The 19,782-nt window shown below is 39.8% G+C and overlaps 1 protein-coding gene across 1 annotated transcript in view; it reads left to right on the top strand.

The window, feature by feature from the left end:
• The window catches only part of UGGT2 (UDP-glucose glycoprotein glucosyltransferase 2), a 126,464-nt gene that overhangs the window by 30,004 nt on the left and 76,678 nt on the right, over positions 1-19,782 (top strand). Inside the window, 2 exon segments of the mRNA XM_032593625.1 lie at positions 71-206; positions 6,981-7,112. Of these exon segments, the coding sequence (XP_032449516.1) occupies positions 71-206; positions 6,981-7,112 (268 nt within the window).

Genomic DNA, 19,782 nt, shown 5'->3' with positions numbered 1-19,782 from the left:
GTTTAAAAATGGTGGTTGGTTGTGACTCAAGGGGTAGTTGTGACATTCCTTCTTCACCTTCTTTTCCCAGAATTGGTTTTGTGTTCGTTGTTAACACAGATGATGAAGTTGATGGAGCAGATGATGTCGGTGTCGCTCTTTGGCGAGCTTTCAACTATATTGCAGAAGAACAGGATGTGTCACAAGCGTTTCTTTCTGTAGTACATGTGAGTGTGTACATGAGGTATAATTTCTTTAGAAAGTATAGTGGGTTTTCCTGCACTATTCCTGTAATTACTATCATTTATTATTTTTATCTTTCAAAGTTTATAAAAAAAATGATTGTGAGGATTAATACAGATGATGAATTTAATTCTTGCAGCTTCTGCCTGAAATACATAATGTCGTCCCCACTTTACAAATTAGGCAACTGAGACTGTGCCAGAGTGGATGAATTTTCTTGGGTTTATTCAGCCACTAATGGAATTTAGATTGTATATAGAAGTTTAGAAGAAAACATACTCATAGAAAATGATTAGTCAAGGATGAATTCTTGAATGAGGTCTTGAACAAGATTATGAATAAAAGAGGTTACTGCAAAGTTAAACATTCTAAATGACAAAATATGTAGACCCTCCTTAGAGAATTTCAAAGGAGAAGGAGATCACGTCATGACAGCAAATCGAGGGGGAAATGGTAGGATGGGTACTGAGTTTGACAAAGAGATGGTATAAGAAAAGTTAGAAGTTGGTAAACACCTGATTAAAGAACAAGAGGTGAGAAGATTATTTTGTAATTGAGGTTTTGAAACTACTATGGCCCATCATGGAAAAGATATATTAAAGAACTATATTGTTATTATTAAGGACGTCAGATCATAGATTAAAAACTAGTTTCATTAATTCATTGGTCTTTTGCTTTCAACCGTTATTACAAGGACTGGTTCTTCTTCAAAGTGAGAATGAAATTACCAAAGCCCTGTAAACTCCCTACCCTGCTTCTGTAGCCCCGGGAAAACCACTAAATACCTCATTCATTCACTGTCCTGGGACACAGTAATGTGTCCCTCAGTGACTTGGGGATACACTTTGTTCTGTAAAAGAGTGCTGTGGAATATGTGTCATTCTTGTATCTCAGTCTATTTTACTAACTGATTAGTGTAAGAGTTTATAAGGACTTCAGATTGACATATCTTTTATTGAAGTCCGGCTACCTTATCGTAAAAGGATCAGTATGACATTCAAAACTAACAAAACTTGAAGACCTTTGAAATTCTCTTTACCTAAGTAATCTTAATTCTCTCCTTTGACTCTTATATCAGACATTAATTTGCATGTGATGGCATATTTCTCAATCGCTTGCCTTTTGAATTATCTACTGTGATGTTCAACATAATACTGTAGTATCTTAGAAAAACAAATTACATTTTGAAACCATAGGATTCACTACGAAGCAGCATAAAAGTATTAAATGTGTGCCATAGCCTACAAGTTGTGCTAACTTATTAGAGGAAAGAGAGGGAAAAATGAATGAGGAAGGAATACCTATAACATACTAGAATTCACCAGGGTCTGAAGTGTGAGAATGGTCATGGTTATTCAAACTATGTATGGTCTTGGGGCACCTGGGTGGCTCAGTTGGCTAAGCATTCGACTTTGGCTCAGGTCATGATCTCACAGTTGGTGATTTCAAGCCCAGCGTCAAGCTCTGTGCTGATAGCTCAGAGCCTGGAGCCTTCTTTGGATTCTGTGTCTCCCTCTGTCTCTGCCCCTTCCCAGCTTGTGCTCTCTCTGTCTCACTCTCAAAAATAAATAAACATTAAAAAAACCAACAATGTATGCTCTTGACCCTAAAATTTCAATAGCCCATGGAAAAGTAAAACATGATTGAGCTAATACCATTCTGTTGGAAATGTATCCTTTAGGTGACTTAGCTTCACTAATTCAGAATAATTTGAGCAAAATTTAGTCTTTTAGTAAAATACCTGAACTATAAAGTCTCTTTAATATTATTCCAATGCTTTCATGAGAAAATTATTTTATCTATATGAAATAATTTGAAAATATAGTATCAGGAGAAAGAAATATTACAGCAGACAAAATTATAAAAGTCTATGAAAATTATTGAAATGTGTTAGAGAGTTATGGTAGAGTAAGTACAGTATTTATAGCAAAACAATTGACTTTGTATCTCAGCTCTCCACACTGGCTATACAAACTTACAAGTAATTTGATTTTCTCTTCCTACCTTACAAGATTAAGATCCAAAAAATAGGATATTACATAGTTGATGAATATTTGTTGAATGCATGTTTGAGAATGCAAAAGTACCTAAAGACTTTAACTTTTGGCCATGATAGGTAACTGACAACACATTAACCATCTCACCATAAGCACAAAAGTGGACAAACAACATGAAATAAGTTTATTTTCAGAAGTTCAACAAGAAGTAACATGAACTAGGATCCTTCCAATTCCGTGCTACTTCAGGAGAAATACCAAGAAGAAGAAATACAAAGAAATCCTTTAGGCTGAAAGGAAATGACACCAGATGGTAACTCAGATTCACACACAAAAATGAAATGGTAACCATAAATAAAAATGTAAATATATGGGTGAATATAAAAGGCTATATGAATATATTTTATTGTGTTTGAATTGCACAAGATTGACTAAAGTAGATTTTAACATATAGATGTAGTACAAATGACAATAACTGTACAAAGGAGCAGAGGATGAAATGGATCTAATTTGGGACTTAAAATTTAACATTTGTCAACATAAAATTAGGATTAGTAGGAAGCAGAGTGGAGTAAATTGGCACAACTGAATATCCACATGCAAAATGATGAAACTGGATCCCTATCTTCCACCATATACAAAAGTTAACTCAAAATGGATTAAAAAGTTGAACATAAGACCTGAAACTGTTTCCTAAAAGAAAGCATAGAGGGTAAGTAAGCTCTTCGTCATTGATCTTGGCAATGGTTTTTGGATTTGACAACAAAGTCAAAGGCAACAAAAACAAAAAAAATAGGGGGTTTATATCAAAATGAAATATGTCTACACAGCAAGGGAAACCATCAGTGAAATGAAATGGCAACTGTGGAATGAGAGAAAATATTTGCAAACTACCTATTCGGTAAGGAATTAATATCTGCAATATACAAGGAATTCATACAACTCAACAGCAACAAAACAAAACAAAAAAATAACTCATTTAAAAAATGGGCAATAAGGGCTAGCTGGGTGGCTCAGTCGGTTAAGCGTCTGACTTCGGCTCAGGTCATGATCCCGCAGTTTGTGGGTTTGAGCCCCGTGTCAGGCTCCGTGCTGACAGCTGGGAGCCTGGGAGCCTGCTTTGGATTCTGTGTCTCCCTCTATCTCTGCCCCTACCCCGTTCCCGCTCTTTCTTCCTCTAAAAAATAAATAAACGTCAAAAGGAAAAAAAAAATTTTTTTGAAAGGGCAATAGAAGGGCCCCTGGGTGGCTCAGTTGGTTAAGCATCGACTTCCACTTAGGTCATGATCTCACAGCCTGTGAGTTGGAGCACTGTGTCGGGTTCTGTGCTGACAGCTCAGAGCCTGGAGCCTGCTTTGGATTCTGTGTCTCCCTCCCTCTCTCTCTCTCTCTGCCTCTCCCCCACTCGTGCTCTGTCTCTCTCTCAAAAATAAAACATTCAGGGCGCCTGGGTGGCGCAGTCGGTTAAGCGTCCGACTTCAGCCAGGTCACGATCTCGCGGTCCGGGAGTTCGAGCCCCGCGTCAGGCTCTGGGCTGAAGGCTCAGAGCCTGGAGCCTGTTTCCGATTCTGTGTCTCCCTCTCTCTCTCTGCCCCTCCCCCGTTCATGCTCTGTCTCTCTCTGTCCCAAAAATAAATAAACGTTGAAAAAAAAATTAAAAAAAAAAAAAACATTCAAAAAAAATTTTTTTTAAATGGGCAATAGATCTGAATGGAAATTTTTCCAAAGAAGACATACAGATGACCAGCAGGTGTATGAAAAGATGCTCAGCTTGATTAATCCTCAGGGAAATGAAAATCAGAACCCACAATGAGCTGTCACCTTGGGTGTCTATTATCAAACAAACAAGAAAACAAATGCTGGCATGATGTAAAGAAAACAGAACCCTCTGAGACTATAACTGGTATAGCCATTATGGAAAAGTCTGGAGGTTCCTCAAGAAATTAGAATTGTAGGAGGTTCCTACAATTTAAACCAGCAATCCCACTTCTAGGTGTATTTCCAAAGGAAATCAGTATCTCAAAGAACTATCTGTATTCCCACGATTACTGCAACATTATTCATGATAGCTAAGGTATGGAAACAATGTAAGTGTCCATCAGTGGATGAATGGACGAAGAAAATGGTGCATCATATACGTGAATTAGAACATCAGACTTTAAAAAGAAGGAAATCCTGCCGTTTGCAACAACATGGGTGAATCTGGAAGGCATTAGACTCGGTGACATATATCAGACAAAGACAAATACTGTGTGATATCACCTGTATGTGGAATCTAAAAAAGCTGAAGTCCTAGAAACCGAGAGTAGAAAAGCGGTTGGCACAGGGCTGGGCAAAGTGAGAAAATGTTAGTCGAAAAGTATAACTTCCAGTTTTAAGGGGAATGAGTTATGGAGATCTAATATATAGAATGTTGACTATGGTTTGATGATACTATTCTGTGTAACTGAAATTGCAAAGACTAGAATTTTAGTGTTCTCACCAAAAAGAAAACCTGTGTGCAGCGATGGATATATTAATTAGTGGTGGCAGTTCTTTCACGGCGTATTCATTTGCCAAATTATCATGTTGTACAGTTTAAATGTATTGTGTTATTTGTCAATTACACCTTAATAAAGCAAGAAAGAATAGAAAAATAAATAAAATTTGTATGGAGAAGTAGAGACCCAAAATTGCTGTTTTTGCTTACCGAGTTATGTAATAGTTTTAAATTTTTTTTTAATGTATGAGAAGATTGGATCATTATATATCTAAGTAATTTAGACATTCTAGCTGCCTTAGATACCTTAGGAATATCTACTGTTTTAAAATGACTAATTTGTAAAAGGACTAATCTCAGTAACTTTTCATATATAACTTTTGCCGTATTCAAAATATCATTTTTCTAATCCCTGTTTATGCTTTATAGAAGGCTGAAATTTTTGCTTTTTTTTTCAGTTACTAAGATCATAGCATGTGCTGCTCAATATGAGAAGAAAACCTGCCCATAAATTGAGAAGCTCATAAAACTAAATTGTGTGATCTAATTATAGACTGCCTCTTTTTTTTTTTTTTTTCAACGTTTATTTATTTTTGGGACAGAGAGAGACAGAGCATGAATGGGGGAGGGGCAGAGAGAGAGGGAGACACAGAATCGGAAACAGGCTCCAGGCTCTGAGCCATCAGCCCAGAGCCTGACGCGGGGCTCGAACTCATGGACCGCGAGATCGTGACCTGGCTGAAGTCGGACGCTTAACCGACTGCGCCACCCAGGCGCCCCTAGACTGCCTCTTTTTAAAGGAATAGGTTACCAGGTTTACACTGAGAAAATGAAAATGAAGAAGAATGCTGATTCCTTATTGTCTCTGGCCATAATGATACAAGTGAATTGAAACTGAGAATAATACTCTCAACTAATACAGGTCTCCCCCACTCCTGAAGTAGAGCATTCCTGAAACCTTTTGTAGACACAAATGGTATGAAGTAAAGAAGCAGTTACCATCAGTTTATATGGAAAAATGTTTCTAGTATTTTCCAGGACCAAAAACTAACCTCTTTCAAGGCTTTTCTGGTACCTTAGGACACACCTTGCTAATGATATGCACAAAATAAATTAAGCACAGATGTTCATAGACACAATTGAGACTCTGGTGGCTGGATGCTGAGATGCTCCTGAATGTAGTTCCTGGGGAAGGAGCTTGGTGGGGACACTGTCCTCACTCACTGCAAAACAGATGCTGAACACTGTTTTCACTTTTTTATCATTTTTCATAAAAGCAAAAATCCTCTTTGGATTTCTTTTGGTTGGTGAAAACAGATGTCACTCTTGTAATAGAGAAGTGGCATAACGTGAACTTTTGAGAGGCGAGGGATACCTGTATATCAAACTGCTACTTAATGGTACTTGTACTTTACTGGTTTCTTCTGCCTTAATGCTAACTCTGTGTTCATGTTTATGTCTCAGCTGAGGTTTCTGCTCAGAGAGGCCTTCTCTCTTGGTGCAGAGTAGTTCCTTTTCCCCATGCCTAGCGGAGTGCCTGGCATGGTGTACAATGAGGGACAAGTGAAACAAGAAAATAAAGGAGTAACAGCCTACCTCATGCCAGTGTGCTTACAACATTTGAGATGGAGTGGGAATGGGGGGTGGGGTGGTGAAGAACGGAGGTACAGAGGAAGCCTAGAATGAAAAGAAAGCCTTTGTGAAATAAGGCATTTGAAATATTTTATACATACCTTTTTAAATGACGGAAACCATCATTTTACTAAGAATCATAGTGTCTAGTTAGACCAAAATAGAACATAACATAAATTTGTTACAGTATTTTTGAAAGCTATGGAATACTCATAAAGCAGTTTTTATTGGAAGAAGAAATATTGTGTGGTTAAAATGATTTATTTATCGGGGCGCCTGGGTGGCTCAGTCAGTTAAGCATCCGACTTGGGCTCAGGTCATGATCTCATGGTTCATGGGTTTGAGCCCCACATCGGACTCTGTGCTGACAGCTGAGAGCGCGGAGTGCACTTCAGATTCTGTGTCTCTCTCTGCCCCTCCCCTGCTCACGCTCTGTCTCTGTCTCTCAAAAATAAATAAATGTGAAAAAAAAATTTTTTTAATAAAATTATTTGTGAATGGGGGAATGTGTGTATATATGTATGTATATGGTATAGTTAGAACTTACAAAGTAGAAAGCTTGTTTTTATAAATTGCCGGCATACTCAGGGAAAGAAAGAAAACTAATTGCCATAAGATGAAAATTAATTATAAAATCTTTATTTCTACAGATGTACCAAAAAGTGAAGAATGACAATATACTCACTGTGGACAATGTGAAGAGTGTTCTCCTAAATGTTTTTCCAGATGCTAATATCTGGGATATTTTGGGAATTCATTCTAAATATGATAATGACAGAAAGGTAAGTTGGAATGTAAGTTTTTGAAAATAGGATCCAAGAAACTTTTACCATAATCTCATGAATAAATGATCTCAATAAAATTAACTCATGATAGGGGTTTTAGACCCTGAGACCTGTCGCAAGTTGTACACCAGTACTTAAATTGCCACTGTTGACCTTTCGAAAAGTACGAGAAAAGAGAATTCTCAGGATTTATAGGATAGAAAACTTGCGGGTATAATTGTAAGGAACGGGGGGCGCCTGGGTGGCTCAGTCGGTTAAGCGTCCGACTTCGACTCAGGTCATGATCTCGCGGTCCGTGAGTTCAAGCCCCGTGTCGGGCTCTGTGCTGACAGCTCAGAGCCTGGAGCCTGCTTCAGATTCTGTGTCTCCCTCTCTCTCTGCCCCTCCCCCATTCATGCTCTGTCTCTCTCTGTCTCAAAAATAAATAAACGTTAAAAATTTTTTTTAAAAAATTGTAAGGAACATAATTTGTATTTCAAGAAATGGAAAGGTGGCCTTGTAGGTAAAGGCTGGGGCAAGAACCAAACCTGGGAAGATGGAGCACTGCTGGGGCTGAATTTCTAATGCTCCTACAGGCGTCAAGTTTTCTAGATGGGTTCTTGCATTTTGTAAGAGGTTTTAGACCACAGATCTGATCCTGGCTTTCTTGTATGCAGTATTTCTCCATGGTAACGGCAAAGGCCAGGATCGCTGGTGTTGTAATCCGCACCCCCCACCCCACCCCCCGGCCTTGGCCCCTGTTTTCTCTTTGGTCTTGCCTTTCACGACTCTTTTCTTTCCTTGCTCTTCTGTTCCCGCCACACAGGCGGACTAGTTCAGGTTGCTGCATGGGCTCCTCCTGAGCATTGCTGCACACTGCCTCCCTTCTCTCCTAGCCTGTGCCTGCTTCTCTGTAGTGCTTGGCTTTAATGTTACTTTGGGGAAAAAGCAACACTTTGGAAAGAACTTCTGGGCATCCCTTCCTAACCCTCCAGGTGAGATTAAGTTGTTCGTGCTAATTTCACATGCTGAAATAGTACTGTGTACTCCTGCATAATACTGGTTACGCTTGGCAGTTCATTACCTGCCCTCTCACTGGTCCACATCCTCTGTAAGAGTGGGGATCGTGGCTCGTGTTGAGTTTTGCAAGCCCAGGGCCCAGTGACTAGAACATACTATGTAATCAGTAAACATCTACTGAATGAAATACTGAGGAGACAAAGCCATCTGAGAGTGACGGTTGCGCAGTGGGATGGAACGTCACGAGAGCAGTGAAGTTTTAGAGACTGCTGCTCTGGGGGCGAGGAAGGGGGTACAGTAAAGCCATGTATAAGAATTGCTGTGCTGCTGAATTTCTGCTGGAAATGCCTACCCTAAATTTACGGGAGTGTCTTTTGTAAAGTCTAAGATACTGGGGCATGCGAGTGAAGGAGGTGGCTGGGTAAAGTGCTGTCAGGGTGAAGTGTCATAGTTGTATATGGACACGGCCTTACTGGGAGAGGCCCCAACAGTAGCCCATGGGGAGCCCTCCGGGGCACACAGGCTACACCAGAATGGAAGCAGAGCCAGGAGTCCGGTGGTCTCAATGCAACTGAAAGCCAGTGTGGTAGGAATTAGGGAGTTTTTTTAGTCCTGCACAAATGGTTTTCCAAATCATAATTTCAAAAGTGAGAGTTTCATTGATTGTTTTCATGACTCTATCTTCATATAATTAAAAAAAAAATTAAAAAGCAATCAAGATGAACGTGTAGGGCCAAGTTGCATAGAGGCATCTCTTTTAATAAAACTATTCACCAGACCAAGGAAATTTAGGAAGAAAATTATTTTTTTACAAATATACTTCAGGTACTCTTAACAGGGAAAGAGGAACCCAAATTTCCTATAGTGATTATGTAAACTGACAGAATAGAAAAACAGTGAATTTTTATATAGCAAGGATCCTATTTGCACAGGTTGAAAGCAAAAGGTTGCACCAGTTGGGTTTTAATATCAGCTGATGGTGAATGGTAATTATAGGAGTCCTGGAAGTAATTCTGTTCTTAAACCTTACATGCTGTGTTTTTCTTCTCTCTTTTTTTTTTTTTGTTATTTTTTTATTTTTTATATTTTTATTCTATGTTATTTTAATTTTTTAATCTTATTATTTTTTTAATGTTTATTTATTTTTGAGAGAGAGACAGAACACAAGTGGGTTAGGGGCAGAAAGAGAGGGAGACACAGAATCCGAAACAGGCTCCAGGCTCTGAGCTGTCAGCACAGAGCCTGACGCGGGGCTCGAACTCACGAGCTGTGAGATCGTGACCTGAGCCTAAGTCAGACGCTCAACCAACTGAGCCCCTTTTATTTTACTTTTTTTAAAGAAGTGGGCTCTTCTCTGCTTGCTACTAAGTGGTAGAGCACAATTTCCAGTCAGACCTTACCTTCCTTAGGGACTAACACTTGTGCAGAAATCGTATCTCTTGAGCCTGCCTGCCTGATAGATGCATAATGGTGATACTAAGAATCACTTCTCATTCCAGAGTAAAAAAAAAAAAAAAAAAAATTCTAATTGATTTTCCCTTTTTTTTTTTTTTATAAATCTGTAACAGCCTATTGATTTTTTACTGATTTGTATATGCTTTGTTTCTGTAAAAAAAACTTTTTCAGGTTCAAGTTAATCATAGTATTTAACACTTTTTGTGGGGTGCCTAGGTGGCTCAGTCGGTGAAGCCTCTGACTCTTGATTTCGGCTCATGTCATGTTCTCACAGTTCACGAGTTTGAGCCCTGCACCGGGCTCCTTGCTGACAGCATGGAGCCTGCTTAGGATTCTCTCTCTCCCCTCCTCTCAGTGCCCCTCCCCTGTGTTGGCTCTCTAAATAAATAAACTTTAAAAAATTAATGAATAAAGCCTTTTATAACACCTATGTACCTAAGGCTATGAAGTGCATTTAAATAAAATACATTCCTAAGAACAGCTAGGTAAAAATATTCAAGCTGTTTATTTAATTTCAGTATATTTATTTAGCTTAAAATATTGTTCATAATCTAAGTTATATGTGGAAAGAAATGGATTCATTTATTCATGTCGATTCTGGGTAAATATAACAGTAGTCTCTGCTGATACACAAATGATTTTAAGTTGAGCTCTCATATCGCCAAAACATAGTACTTATTATCAGTTGCCATAAAAACATCATCTGTATAACACCATGTTATCCTTAAATATTGGTATTCACAACCCAATATTACCGTTTCCCATTAATTGCCTTTTTTATACATACCATATATGGATGTAAATTTCATTTCCAACTGGACTGTTGTTACTTCAAGAAAAGGAGTCATCTTCTTTTGTATTCCTTCAGTTGCACAGCACATCTTAAGTTTTAGATACATTTGCTGAGTTTCTGTTATAGTCATGGGGGATTGAGCTCTTTCCTACCTCCAGACTTTCACTTGGTCTCTCCAAGTCTAGGAGCGTTACTTAAAATATTTAAAAACTGTTGTGGCTTCACAAGCAACCAGTCAGAGAGAGAGTCAACCCGAGGCAGGTCCTAGAGCTGGAGTGGAGTCTTGAGGCCCTCATGCTGATGGTTACCCTGTAATGGCTGAATCATGTCGACATTGGGAGTGTGACAAAGAGGTCACGATGGTTCTCATGGGCAATCGCCATCCCAGGACAGCAGCTATTTACCAAGTGGTACAGAAGTATTTTATTACGTTAGGAAGTGGTAAAGTCTGTATAGTGCAAACCAGCTGATTATCAGCTCTGTTTTTAACACCTTTTTGGGTAAGTGAATATTTAGTGTGTCTGAGTTTTTAAGTATTCCCTGTTTAGTAAATCAAATACTATGATTGTCCTTCCATTTTTTAGTAACCCTTTTTAAACTTTAAGATTTGCTCCATATTTTTACCCATTTGTGGAGTGTTCTAACTGCAAATGTATCCAAATAGTAGATCGGTCACATATCTATCCAGAGATTTTCATACAAATAAACATAGCAACGAACAAACCGGCACGTTCCTTCACGCACACCAGCCCCCAGAATGCCTCCTGTAGCCATGTTCCCCTTCCTCTAAAGTGAACTGGCCGTCCCCTGGGCCTGAAGCACCACTGTCCTTTCTGGGTCTGCCTTTGCTGTTCCCACTTACAGGCTCTCTGATTTATCTCTGGTTTTGCTAGCACTGTGCATTTCCTATTTTTTATTTATTTCTGATTTTACTTCTCTCCCAAGCAAATATGCTTAAGAGAAAAATTATCATTCCTTTATGTTCAAAAATCTTATACTGTATTTGTGTCTTATTGGTAGTTGGAGCGGGTAACCATTTTTCTTTCAAGTTTTGGAGGCTTTTCTATACTGTCTCCTATCTTCTGATAGGCTGTGGAGACCAGTGATATCATTCTGATTTTAATTCTTTTGTCTTTCTGCCTTTTTTTTTTTTTTTTTAATCCAGTTTGAAAGCTTCTAGAATCTTTTTATCTCTGGTGTTTGGAAATCTCATGATCTGTCTTTGTATTGATCCTCTTTCATTCTATGTAGGGAGTATTTGGTGAGTTCCTTCTAATAGATTCATATCTATAATTCTGGGGATTTCTTTTTTCTTTCTCTAATGCTTTCGTTTATTTTCTCTGGCCTTTCTGAGTTTTCTGAGTTGGGTCTCTATTTGCTTTTTCTTCTTTTTTTGTTCCTTTGTCTTTTTCATTCAGTTTTTTAAAAATTTTCTGAAGGTGCCTCTTGTATCATATTCCTGTTTTGTTTTTTTTGTTTTTTTTTTTTTAATTTTTTTTTTCAACGTTTATTTATTTTTGGGACAGAGAGAGACAGAGCATGAACGGGGGAGGGGCAGAGAGAGAGGGAGACACAGAATCGGAAACAGGCTCCAGGCTCTGAGCCATCAGCCCAGAGCCATCAGCCCAGAGCCCGACGCGGGGCTCGAACTCACGGACCGCGAGATCGTGACCTGGCTGAAGTCGGACGCTTAACCGACTGCGCCACCCAGGCGCCCCTCATATTCCTGTTTTATAGCATCCCAGTTTTTCTTTCATGGACGCAATATACTGTCTTAGCTACAAGTGTTTTGTGATGTGTTGTTGTGCTCCCTGCATTACCTCTGCCTTCTAAAGCTTCCATTTTCTCATTCGTTTCAATTTCTCTCTTTTGTGTTCGAAGCATTTGTCAGATGTCTTACACTGTCTGGTTGTCTTTCACATGGAAGTATGAAATCCTGAAAAGCAGATCACAAACACATGGGTCTTGTGAGTTGGTGAGCCTCGCTCGGGGAGCTGAGCTGACCTGCAGTTAAAGCAGCATTTGATTCTTCAAATAAGAATTCTTTATTTTCTTCTTAGAAGGAGTACATGTGACAGAAGAGGGTGCACCTGTGGGAGGTGAGGGCACGAGTTATGTGTGGGAACCCACTATTGTGGTCCAGCACTGGGTGTGAAGGATGGGAACTTTCCTTGAATCTCCCGCCTGGTCTCCGTCCCCTTTCTCAGCTCTCCACCCTGCCTGTCATCACCGAGGCTGGTCTCTGTGATTCAGTTTCAGCAGAGAAGAAGAAAAGCAGAACAGTTTGGATTTTCGGGGTTGAGAGAGGGCCCTTGAGAGCCAGCTGCTCCCTGTGCAGACTCTCAGCTAGTTTCCACTTTCTCTGCTCTCATCCTCCGTCCGGGATCCGGAGTGTCTCCAGCGATGATGAAAAATACTCATGTTCCGTTCTGTCTGCACAGGTGTGACTTCACTTTTTACTTTGCTCGCCTGCTTTTTGTCTTTTCTCCCGTTTATCTTTGCGGGCTCTTACATTCTGTTATTCTCACTTTAGTGAAATGTGTGAAGAGAGAAGAGGTAAGCATGTATGTGGATGAACCTACCGTATTTAATTAGAAGCCCACTTTTAAGTAGTGAAATTTGTATTGTTGTGTTATTTTAAGATGTCTGCAGTCATCATCTCCTGAAGTTATGAATATTAAGGATTTTTGTAAAGATTAGGGACACAGTACACTCTTCAGAAATACTAAGTTCCATTTTTGTGTTATGTGCGTACATGCCCCCTGTTTGCTCTCGGTTCACTGCCGTCCTTTCCTGCAACTGTCCTGTAAGGATGGTCTACATCTTCCGTCCCAGTGTTACCTGACAACCCTTCAGTTGAGCTGGGTCTTCTCCACTCCCTACCCCTCCCAAACTCTACTCTAAACCTGCATCCATTCCCTAAACCCCTTTCCTGCCTTCCTCTTCACACCTAGAAAATCATTCTGACTCCTGCATCATGAAGAAAATTGACGAGTTTAGGCCTTTATTCTCTCAGCTCATGTTCCCGTAATTTTCTCTCTCCATCCAAACTTTATCTGCACTTTCAACAGATGTTTATTGAGTACTTCTAATGTTCAAGCACAAGACGTAAAAGAATAGCGTGCAAGGAAAATCTCCTGAAAATTTTTAATAAAATAAAAATGTAATAGAGCAGAGAGAGAAATTAAGAGAAAGAAATAAAAATAAGAATAAATGGCAAACCAGTAGAGTCTCAATCCAGAAGACTCAGGAAGAACAGAGAAAACAAAGGAAAGGAAAGCATCAGAGAAATTTGTCCCCGAGATTGTCCCCGAGAAGTCCCCGAGATTGTCCCCGAGAAGTCCCCGAGATTGATGGACATGTGTCTTCACTGGAAGGGACCCCCAGGTACACAGCACATAGAGTGAAAGAGGAGTGCTCTGGGGGTGGAGATAAGGAATACAGTCTCTGAGTGGGGGATGGCAAGCTGAGTCCTGAAGTAGGACGAAAAGTTGAATCAAAGAAAACAAGAAAGTGGCAGGAGATTGACATCCCAGAGGACAGTGTTAGGAAGTCCAGAGTTGTGAAGAACTGTGAGCAATTGGTGTTGCCTCTGTGTGGGTAGCAGTGGAGTTGTGTTGTGTGTGTGTCATGGAAGGAAGGGGGCGGATTGCACAGTGAACAGTGTCTAACTGGAACTCAGAACAGTCGAAGAAGACCGTGGCAACAGTAAAAAGTCTGAGAAGATACTGAGCAGTGAGGTGACCATGACCTGCCTTTTTTTGAAAGAGCACTCTCCATCATTTTGAGTCAGTCGCTGGAGGGCACAGTGTATGGGATTGTCTGTCTTTCAGAAGAGAGAACTGACAGGAACTGACCCACAGCTCTTAGAAGTGGCAGGAAAGACCAGGAGCTCAAAGGGTTTGCGGCTCCTACACCTGTGTTTCTTGCCCCCAAATGCTGGCAAAGTTCACTTTGGACCCCGTTGCTGCCACCAAATCTGTTAAATGACACAAATTCAACAGAGTAACTTTTAAGGATCTAAATGGCTTTTTTTTTTTTTTTTTTTTTTTTAATGCTCATGAATAGGACAGCATCCCCTCTAGCAAATGGAAGGATGATCTGAGGAGTTACACTAAGTGGAAAGATTTTTAGAGAAGGAGGTGGGGCAGGAACGTTATTAGCAAAAGAAAAGGGTTGTTTTGGGCAAGGAGGCTTTCCCTTAGGGGAAAAGCAGGGGGGTTAATATGTAGACTACTTCTCTGCCATTGTGACAGACTCATTGGTACTGATCTGATGGAAAATTTTCTGAGGGAGACTGAAGCTGCAGTTAGATTAGGTGTTAAGTCCCTGTTTGGCAACTTGTTCTTACAGGGCTAAAAATATAAAATTCAGTGTCATTGGCTTATTTGTGGTACTTAAAGCTTTTGGAATGGGTGGGTGGCCTAATTAGAAATCATGGAGTAAATCAGAAGAGGGCTTGTATTTCCAGCAGAGACATACCCATACCTGGTTGATTGCCCCGTAAGGATGCTGAATCAAAAGCATCTAAAACCACACCCATCATCTTCCTTGTTACCCCATTTTGTTCTTCTTTATGCCTGTCCTACAGGGTAGCATCATCATTCACCCTGGCCACCTATGCTAGAAGCCTGATGGCCATCCTAACCCACTGCTTTGCTCCTACCATCCCAAACAGTACAGGGTTATGTTCTGGCCGTCCAGCCAGCTGAATGTCTCAGAAACTGCCTTGTTCTCTCCTTGCCCATCACCCCTGATTTCTGTTCTGCTTTTGCTCTCTTTCCCATGCTATTGTTGTAGTTCATGAGCGACACTCCCAGGGCGTGTTCTCCCACGTCTTTCCTTCTCACCGTTGCTGCTGTGGTCTTTTTTTTAAATAAGCACACCTGATCCTATTACTTACCAGTATTTACCCTCTTCTTAGATGGAACTGACCATGCCCTCCTTGGAACCCCTGGGTGCTATACTCACACTTGTTTTTAATGGGTCCATCTCTTCCTCTGTTAAGCTATGAGTTCCCTTAGGACAGAATTTGCATTTTATTTATGTGCACTCATAAGCCTAATACACAGTAAGTGCCCAGTAAATGGGTGATGGGCATTAAGGAGGGCACTTGTTGGGATGGGCACTGGGAATTGTATGTACAGGATGAATTACTAAATTCTGTACCTGAAACTAATACTATACTGTATGTTAAACTGACTGGAATTTAAATAAAAACTTGAAAAAATTAAATGAAATGCAGTAGCTGCGTGGTGGCCCTGGAGGTGATTTCATCTCTGCGTGTGTGTTTCAGCATCTGTAAAATGGATGTAATGGTAGTACTTAGCTTCACAGAGTAATTATGAGAATGTTAGCAATGATGGTAGCTATAATAATACATAGTTGTGAATAGCAGATGAATTGGCTAGTAACTTCTGTCATTCCCAAGGTAAAATGCAGATGTTGAGCGCCTTCAGGAGCTGGCCTCTGTCCCGTATCTTACTGCTCCCACACACAGAACTCTCCCCACCGTAGACACAGAAAATTACTTGCAGTTCTAAATATATCTGTCAAGTCATTCAGGGCCCTTGTTTCCTTATGGACCGTGTGTCTAAATGATCTATCCATTGTTGTAAGTGGAGTGTTAAAGTCCCCTGTCATTACCACATTCTTATCAATAAGGTTGCTTATGTTTGTGAGTAATTGTTTTATATATTTGGGGGTTCTCATATTCAGCGCATAGACATTTATAATTGTTAGCTTTTCCTGATGGATAGGCCCTGTAATTATTATGTAATGCCCTTCTTCATCTTTTGTTATAGCCTTTAACTTAAAGTCTAGTTTGTCTGATATAAGTATGGCTACTCCAGCTTTCTTTTGACTTCCAATAGCATGATAAATAGTTCTCCATTTCCTCACTTTCAATCTGAAGGTGTCCTCAGGTCTAAAATGAGTCTCTTGTAGACAGCAAATAGATGGGTCTTGTTTTTTTATCCATTCTGATACCCTATGTCTTTTGGTTGGCGCATTTAGTCCATTTACATTCAGTGTTATAGAAAGATATGGGTTTAGAGTCATTGTGATGTCTGTAGGTTTCATGCTTGTAGCGATGTCTCTGGTACTTTGTCTCACAGGATCCCCCTTACCCAAAGCAACAGAATATACTTTCTTCTCGAGTGCACATGGAACATTCTCCAAGATCACATACTGGGTCACAAAACAACCCTTCATAAGTATACAAGAATTGAGATCATACCATGCATACTTCCAGACCACAATGGTATGAAGCTTGAAATCAACCACAGAAAAAAGTCTGGAAAACCTCCAAAAACATGGAGGTTAAAGAACACCCTACTAAAGAATGAATGGGTCAACCAGGCAATTAGAGAAGAAATTAAAAAATATGGAAACAAACGAAAATGAAAATACAACAATCCAAACGCTTTGGGACGCAGCGAAGGCAGTCCTGAGAGGAAAATACATTGCAATCCAGGCCTATCTCAAGAAACAAGAAAAATCCCAAATACAAAATCTAACAGCACACCTAAAGGAAATAGAAGCAGAACGGCAAAGACACCCTAAACCCAGCAGAAGAAGAGAAATAATAAAGATCAGAGCAGAAATAAACAATATAGAATCTAAAAAAACTGTAGAGCAGATCAATGAAACCAAGAGTTGGTTTTTTGAAAAAATAAAATTGATAAACCTCTAGCTAGGCTTCTCAAAAAGAAAAGGGAGATGACCCAAATAGATAAAATCATGAATGAAAGTGGAATTATTACAACCAATCCCTCAGAGATACAAGCAGTTATCAGGGAATACTATGAAAAATTATATGCCAACAAACTGGACAACCTGGAAGAAATGGACAAATTCCTAAACACCCACACGCTTCCAAAACTCAATCAGGAGGAAATAGCTTGAGCAGACCCATAACCAGCGAAGAAATTGAATCAGTTATCAAAAATCTCCCAATAAATAAGAGTCCAGGACCAGATGGCTTCCCAGGGGAGTTCTACCAGACGTTTAAAGCAGAGATAATACCTGTCCTTCTCAAGCTATTCCAAGAAATAGAAAGGGAAGGAAAACTTCCAGACTCATTCTATGAAGCCAGTATTACTTTGATTCCTAAACCAGACAGAGACCCAGTAAAAAAAGAGAACTACAGGCCAATATCCCTGATGAATATGGATGCAAAAATTCTCAATAAGATACTAGCAAATCGAATTCAACAGCATGGGAAAAGAATTATTCACCATGATCAAGTGGGATTCATTCCTGGGATGCAGGGCTGGTTCAACATTCGCAAATCAATCAACATGATACATCACATTAATAAAAGAAAAGAACCATATGATCCTATCAATCGATGCAGAAAAAGCATTTGACAAAATTCAGCATCCTTTCTTAATAAAAACCCTTGAGAAAGTGGGGATAGAAGGAACATACTTAAATATCATAAAAGCCATTTATGAAAAGCCCACAGCTAACATCATCCTCAATGGGGAAAAACTGAGAGCTTTTTCCCTGAGATCAGGAACATGACAGGGATGTCCACTCTCACTGCTGTTGTTTAACAAAATGTTGCAAGTTCTAGCATCAGCAATCAGAAAACAAAAGGAAATCAAAGGCATCAAAATTGGCAAGATGAAGTTAAGCTTTCACTTTTTGTAGATGACACGATATTATACGTGGAAAATCCGATAGACTCCACCAAAAGTCTGCTAGAACTGATACATGAATTCAGCAAAGTTGCAAGATACAAAATCAATGTACAGAAATCAGTTGCATTCTTATACACTAATAATGAAGCAACAGAAAGACAAATAAAGAAACTGATCCCATTCACAATTGCACCAAGAAATATAAAATACCTAGGAATAAACCTAACCAAAGATGTAAAAGATCTGTATGCTGAAAACTATAGAAAGTTTATGAAGGAAATTGAAGAAGATATAAAGAAATGGAAAAACATTCCGTGCTCATGGGTTGGAAGAATAAATATTGTCAAAATGTCAATACTACCCAAAGCTATCTACACATTCAATGCAATCCCAATCAAAATTGCACCAGCATTCTTCTCGAAGCTAGAACAAGCAATCCTGAAATTCATATGGAACCACAAAAGACCCTGAATAACCAAAGTAATTTTGAAGACCAAAGCGGGAGGCATCACAATCCCAGACTTTAGCCTCTACAACAGCTGTAATCATCAAGACAGCATGGTATTGGCACAAAAACAGACACATAGACCAATGGAGTAGAATAGAAACCCCAGAACTAGACCCACAAAAGTATGGCCAACTCATCTTTGACAAAGCAGGAAAGAACATCCAATGGAAAAAAGACAGTCTCTTTAACAAATGGTGCTGGGAGAACTGGACAGCAACATGCAGAAGGTTGAAACTAGACCACTTTCTCACACCATTTACAAAAATAAACTCAAAATGGGAAAAGGACCTGAATGTGAGACAGGAAACCATCAAAACCCTAGAGGAGAAAGCAGGAAAAGACCTCTCTGACCTCAGCCGTAGCAATTTCTTACTTGACACGTCCCCAAAGGCAAGGGAATTAAAAGCAAAAATGAACTACTGGGACCTCATGAAGATAAAAAAGCTTCTGCAAACAAAGGAAATAATCAACAAAACTAAAAGGCAACCAACGGAATGGGAAAAGATATTTGCAAATGACATATTGGATAAAGAGCTAGTATCCAAAATCTATAAAGAGCTCACCAAACTCTGCACCCGAAAAACAAATAATCCAGTGAAGAAATGGGCAGAAAACATTAATAGACACTTCTCAATGTTTTGTTTTTTTTGTTTTTTTTTGTTTTTTTTTATTTTTGGGACAGAGAGAGACAGAGCATGAACGGGGGAGGGGCAGAGAGAGAGAGGGAGACACAGAATCGGAAACAGGCTCCAGGCTCTGAGCCATCAGCCCAGAGCCCGACGCGGGGCTCGAACTCACGGACCGCGAGATCGTGACCTGGCTGAAGTCGGACGCGTAACCGACTGCGCCACCCAGGCGCCCCAATAGACACTTCTCTAAAGAAGACATCCAGATGGCCAACAGGCACATGAAAAGATGCTCAACGTCGCTCCTCATCAGGGAAATACAAATCAAAACCACACTCAGGTATCACTTCACGCCAGTCAGAGTGGCCAAGATGAACAGATCAGGAGACTAGATGCTGGAGAAGATGTGGAGAAACAGGAACCCTCTTGCACTGTTGGTGGGAATGCAAACTGGTGCAGCTTCTCTGGAAGACAGTGTGGAGGTTCCTCAAAAAATTAAAAATAGACCTACCCTATGACCCAGCAGTAGCACTGCTAGGAATTTACCCAAGGGATACAGGAGTGCTGATGCATAGGGGCACTTGTACCCCAATGTTTATAGCAGCACTCTCAACAATAGCCAAATTATGGAAAGAGCCTA

The sequence above is a fragment of the Lynx canadensis genome, chromosome A1 (assembly GCF_007474595.2).
Source record: "Lynx canadensis isolate LIC74 chromosome A1, mLynCan4.pri.v2, whole genome shotgun sequence".
Classification (NCBI taxonomy): Eukaryota; Metazoa; Chordata; class Mammalia; order Carnivora; family Felidae; genus Lynx; species Lynx canadensis.
The sequence above is the reverse complement of the archived record's forward strand: the minus strand, read 5'-3'. Positions and strand labels throughout refer to the sequence as shown.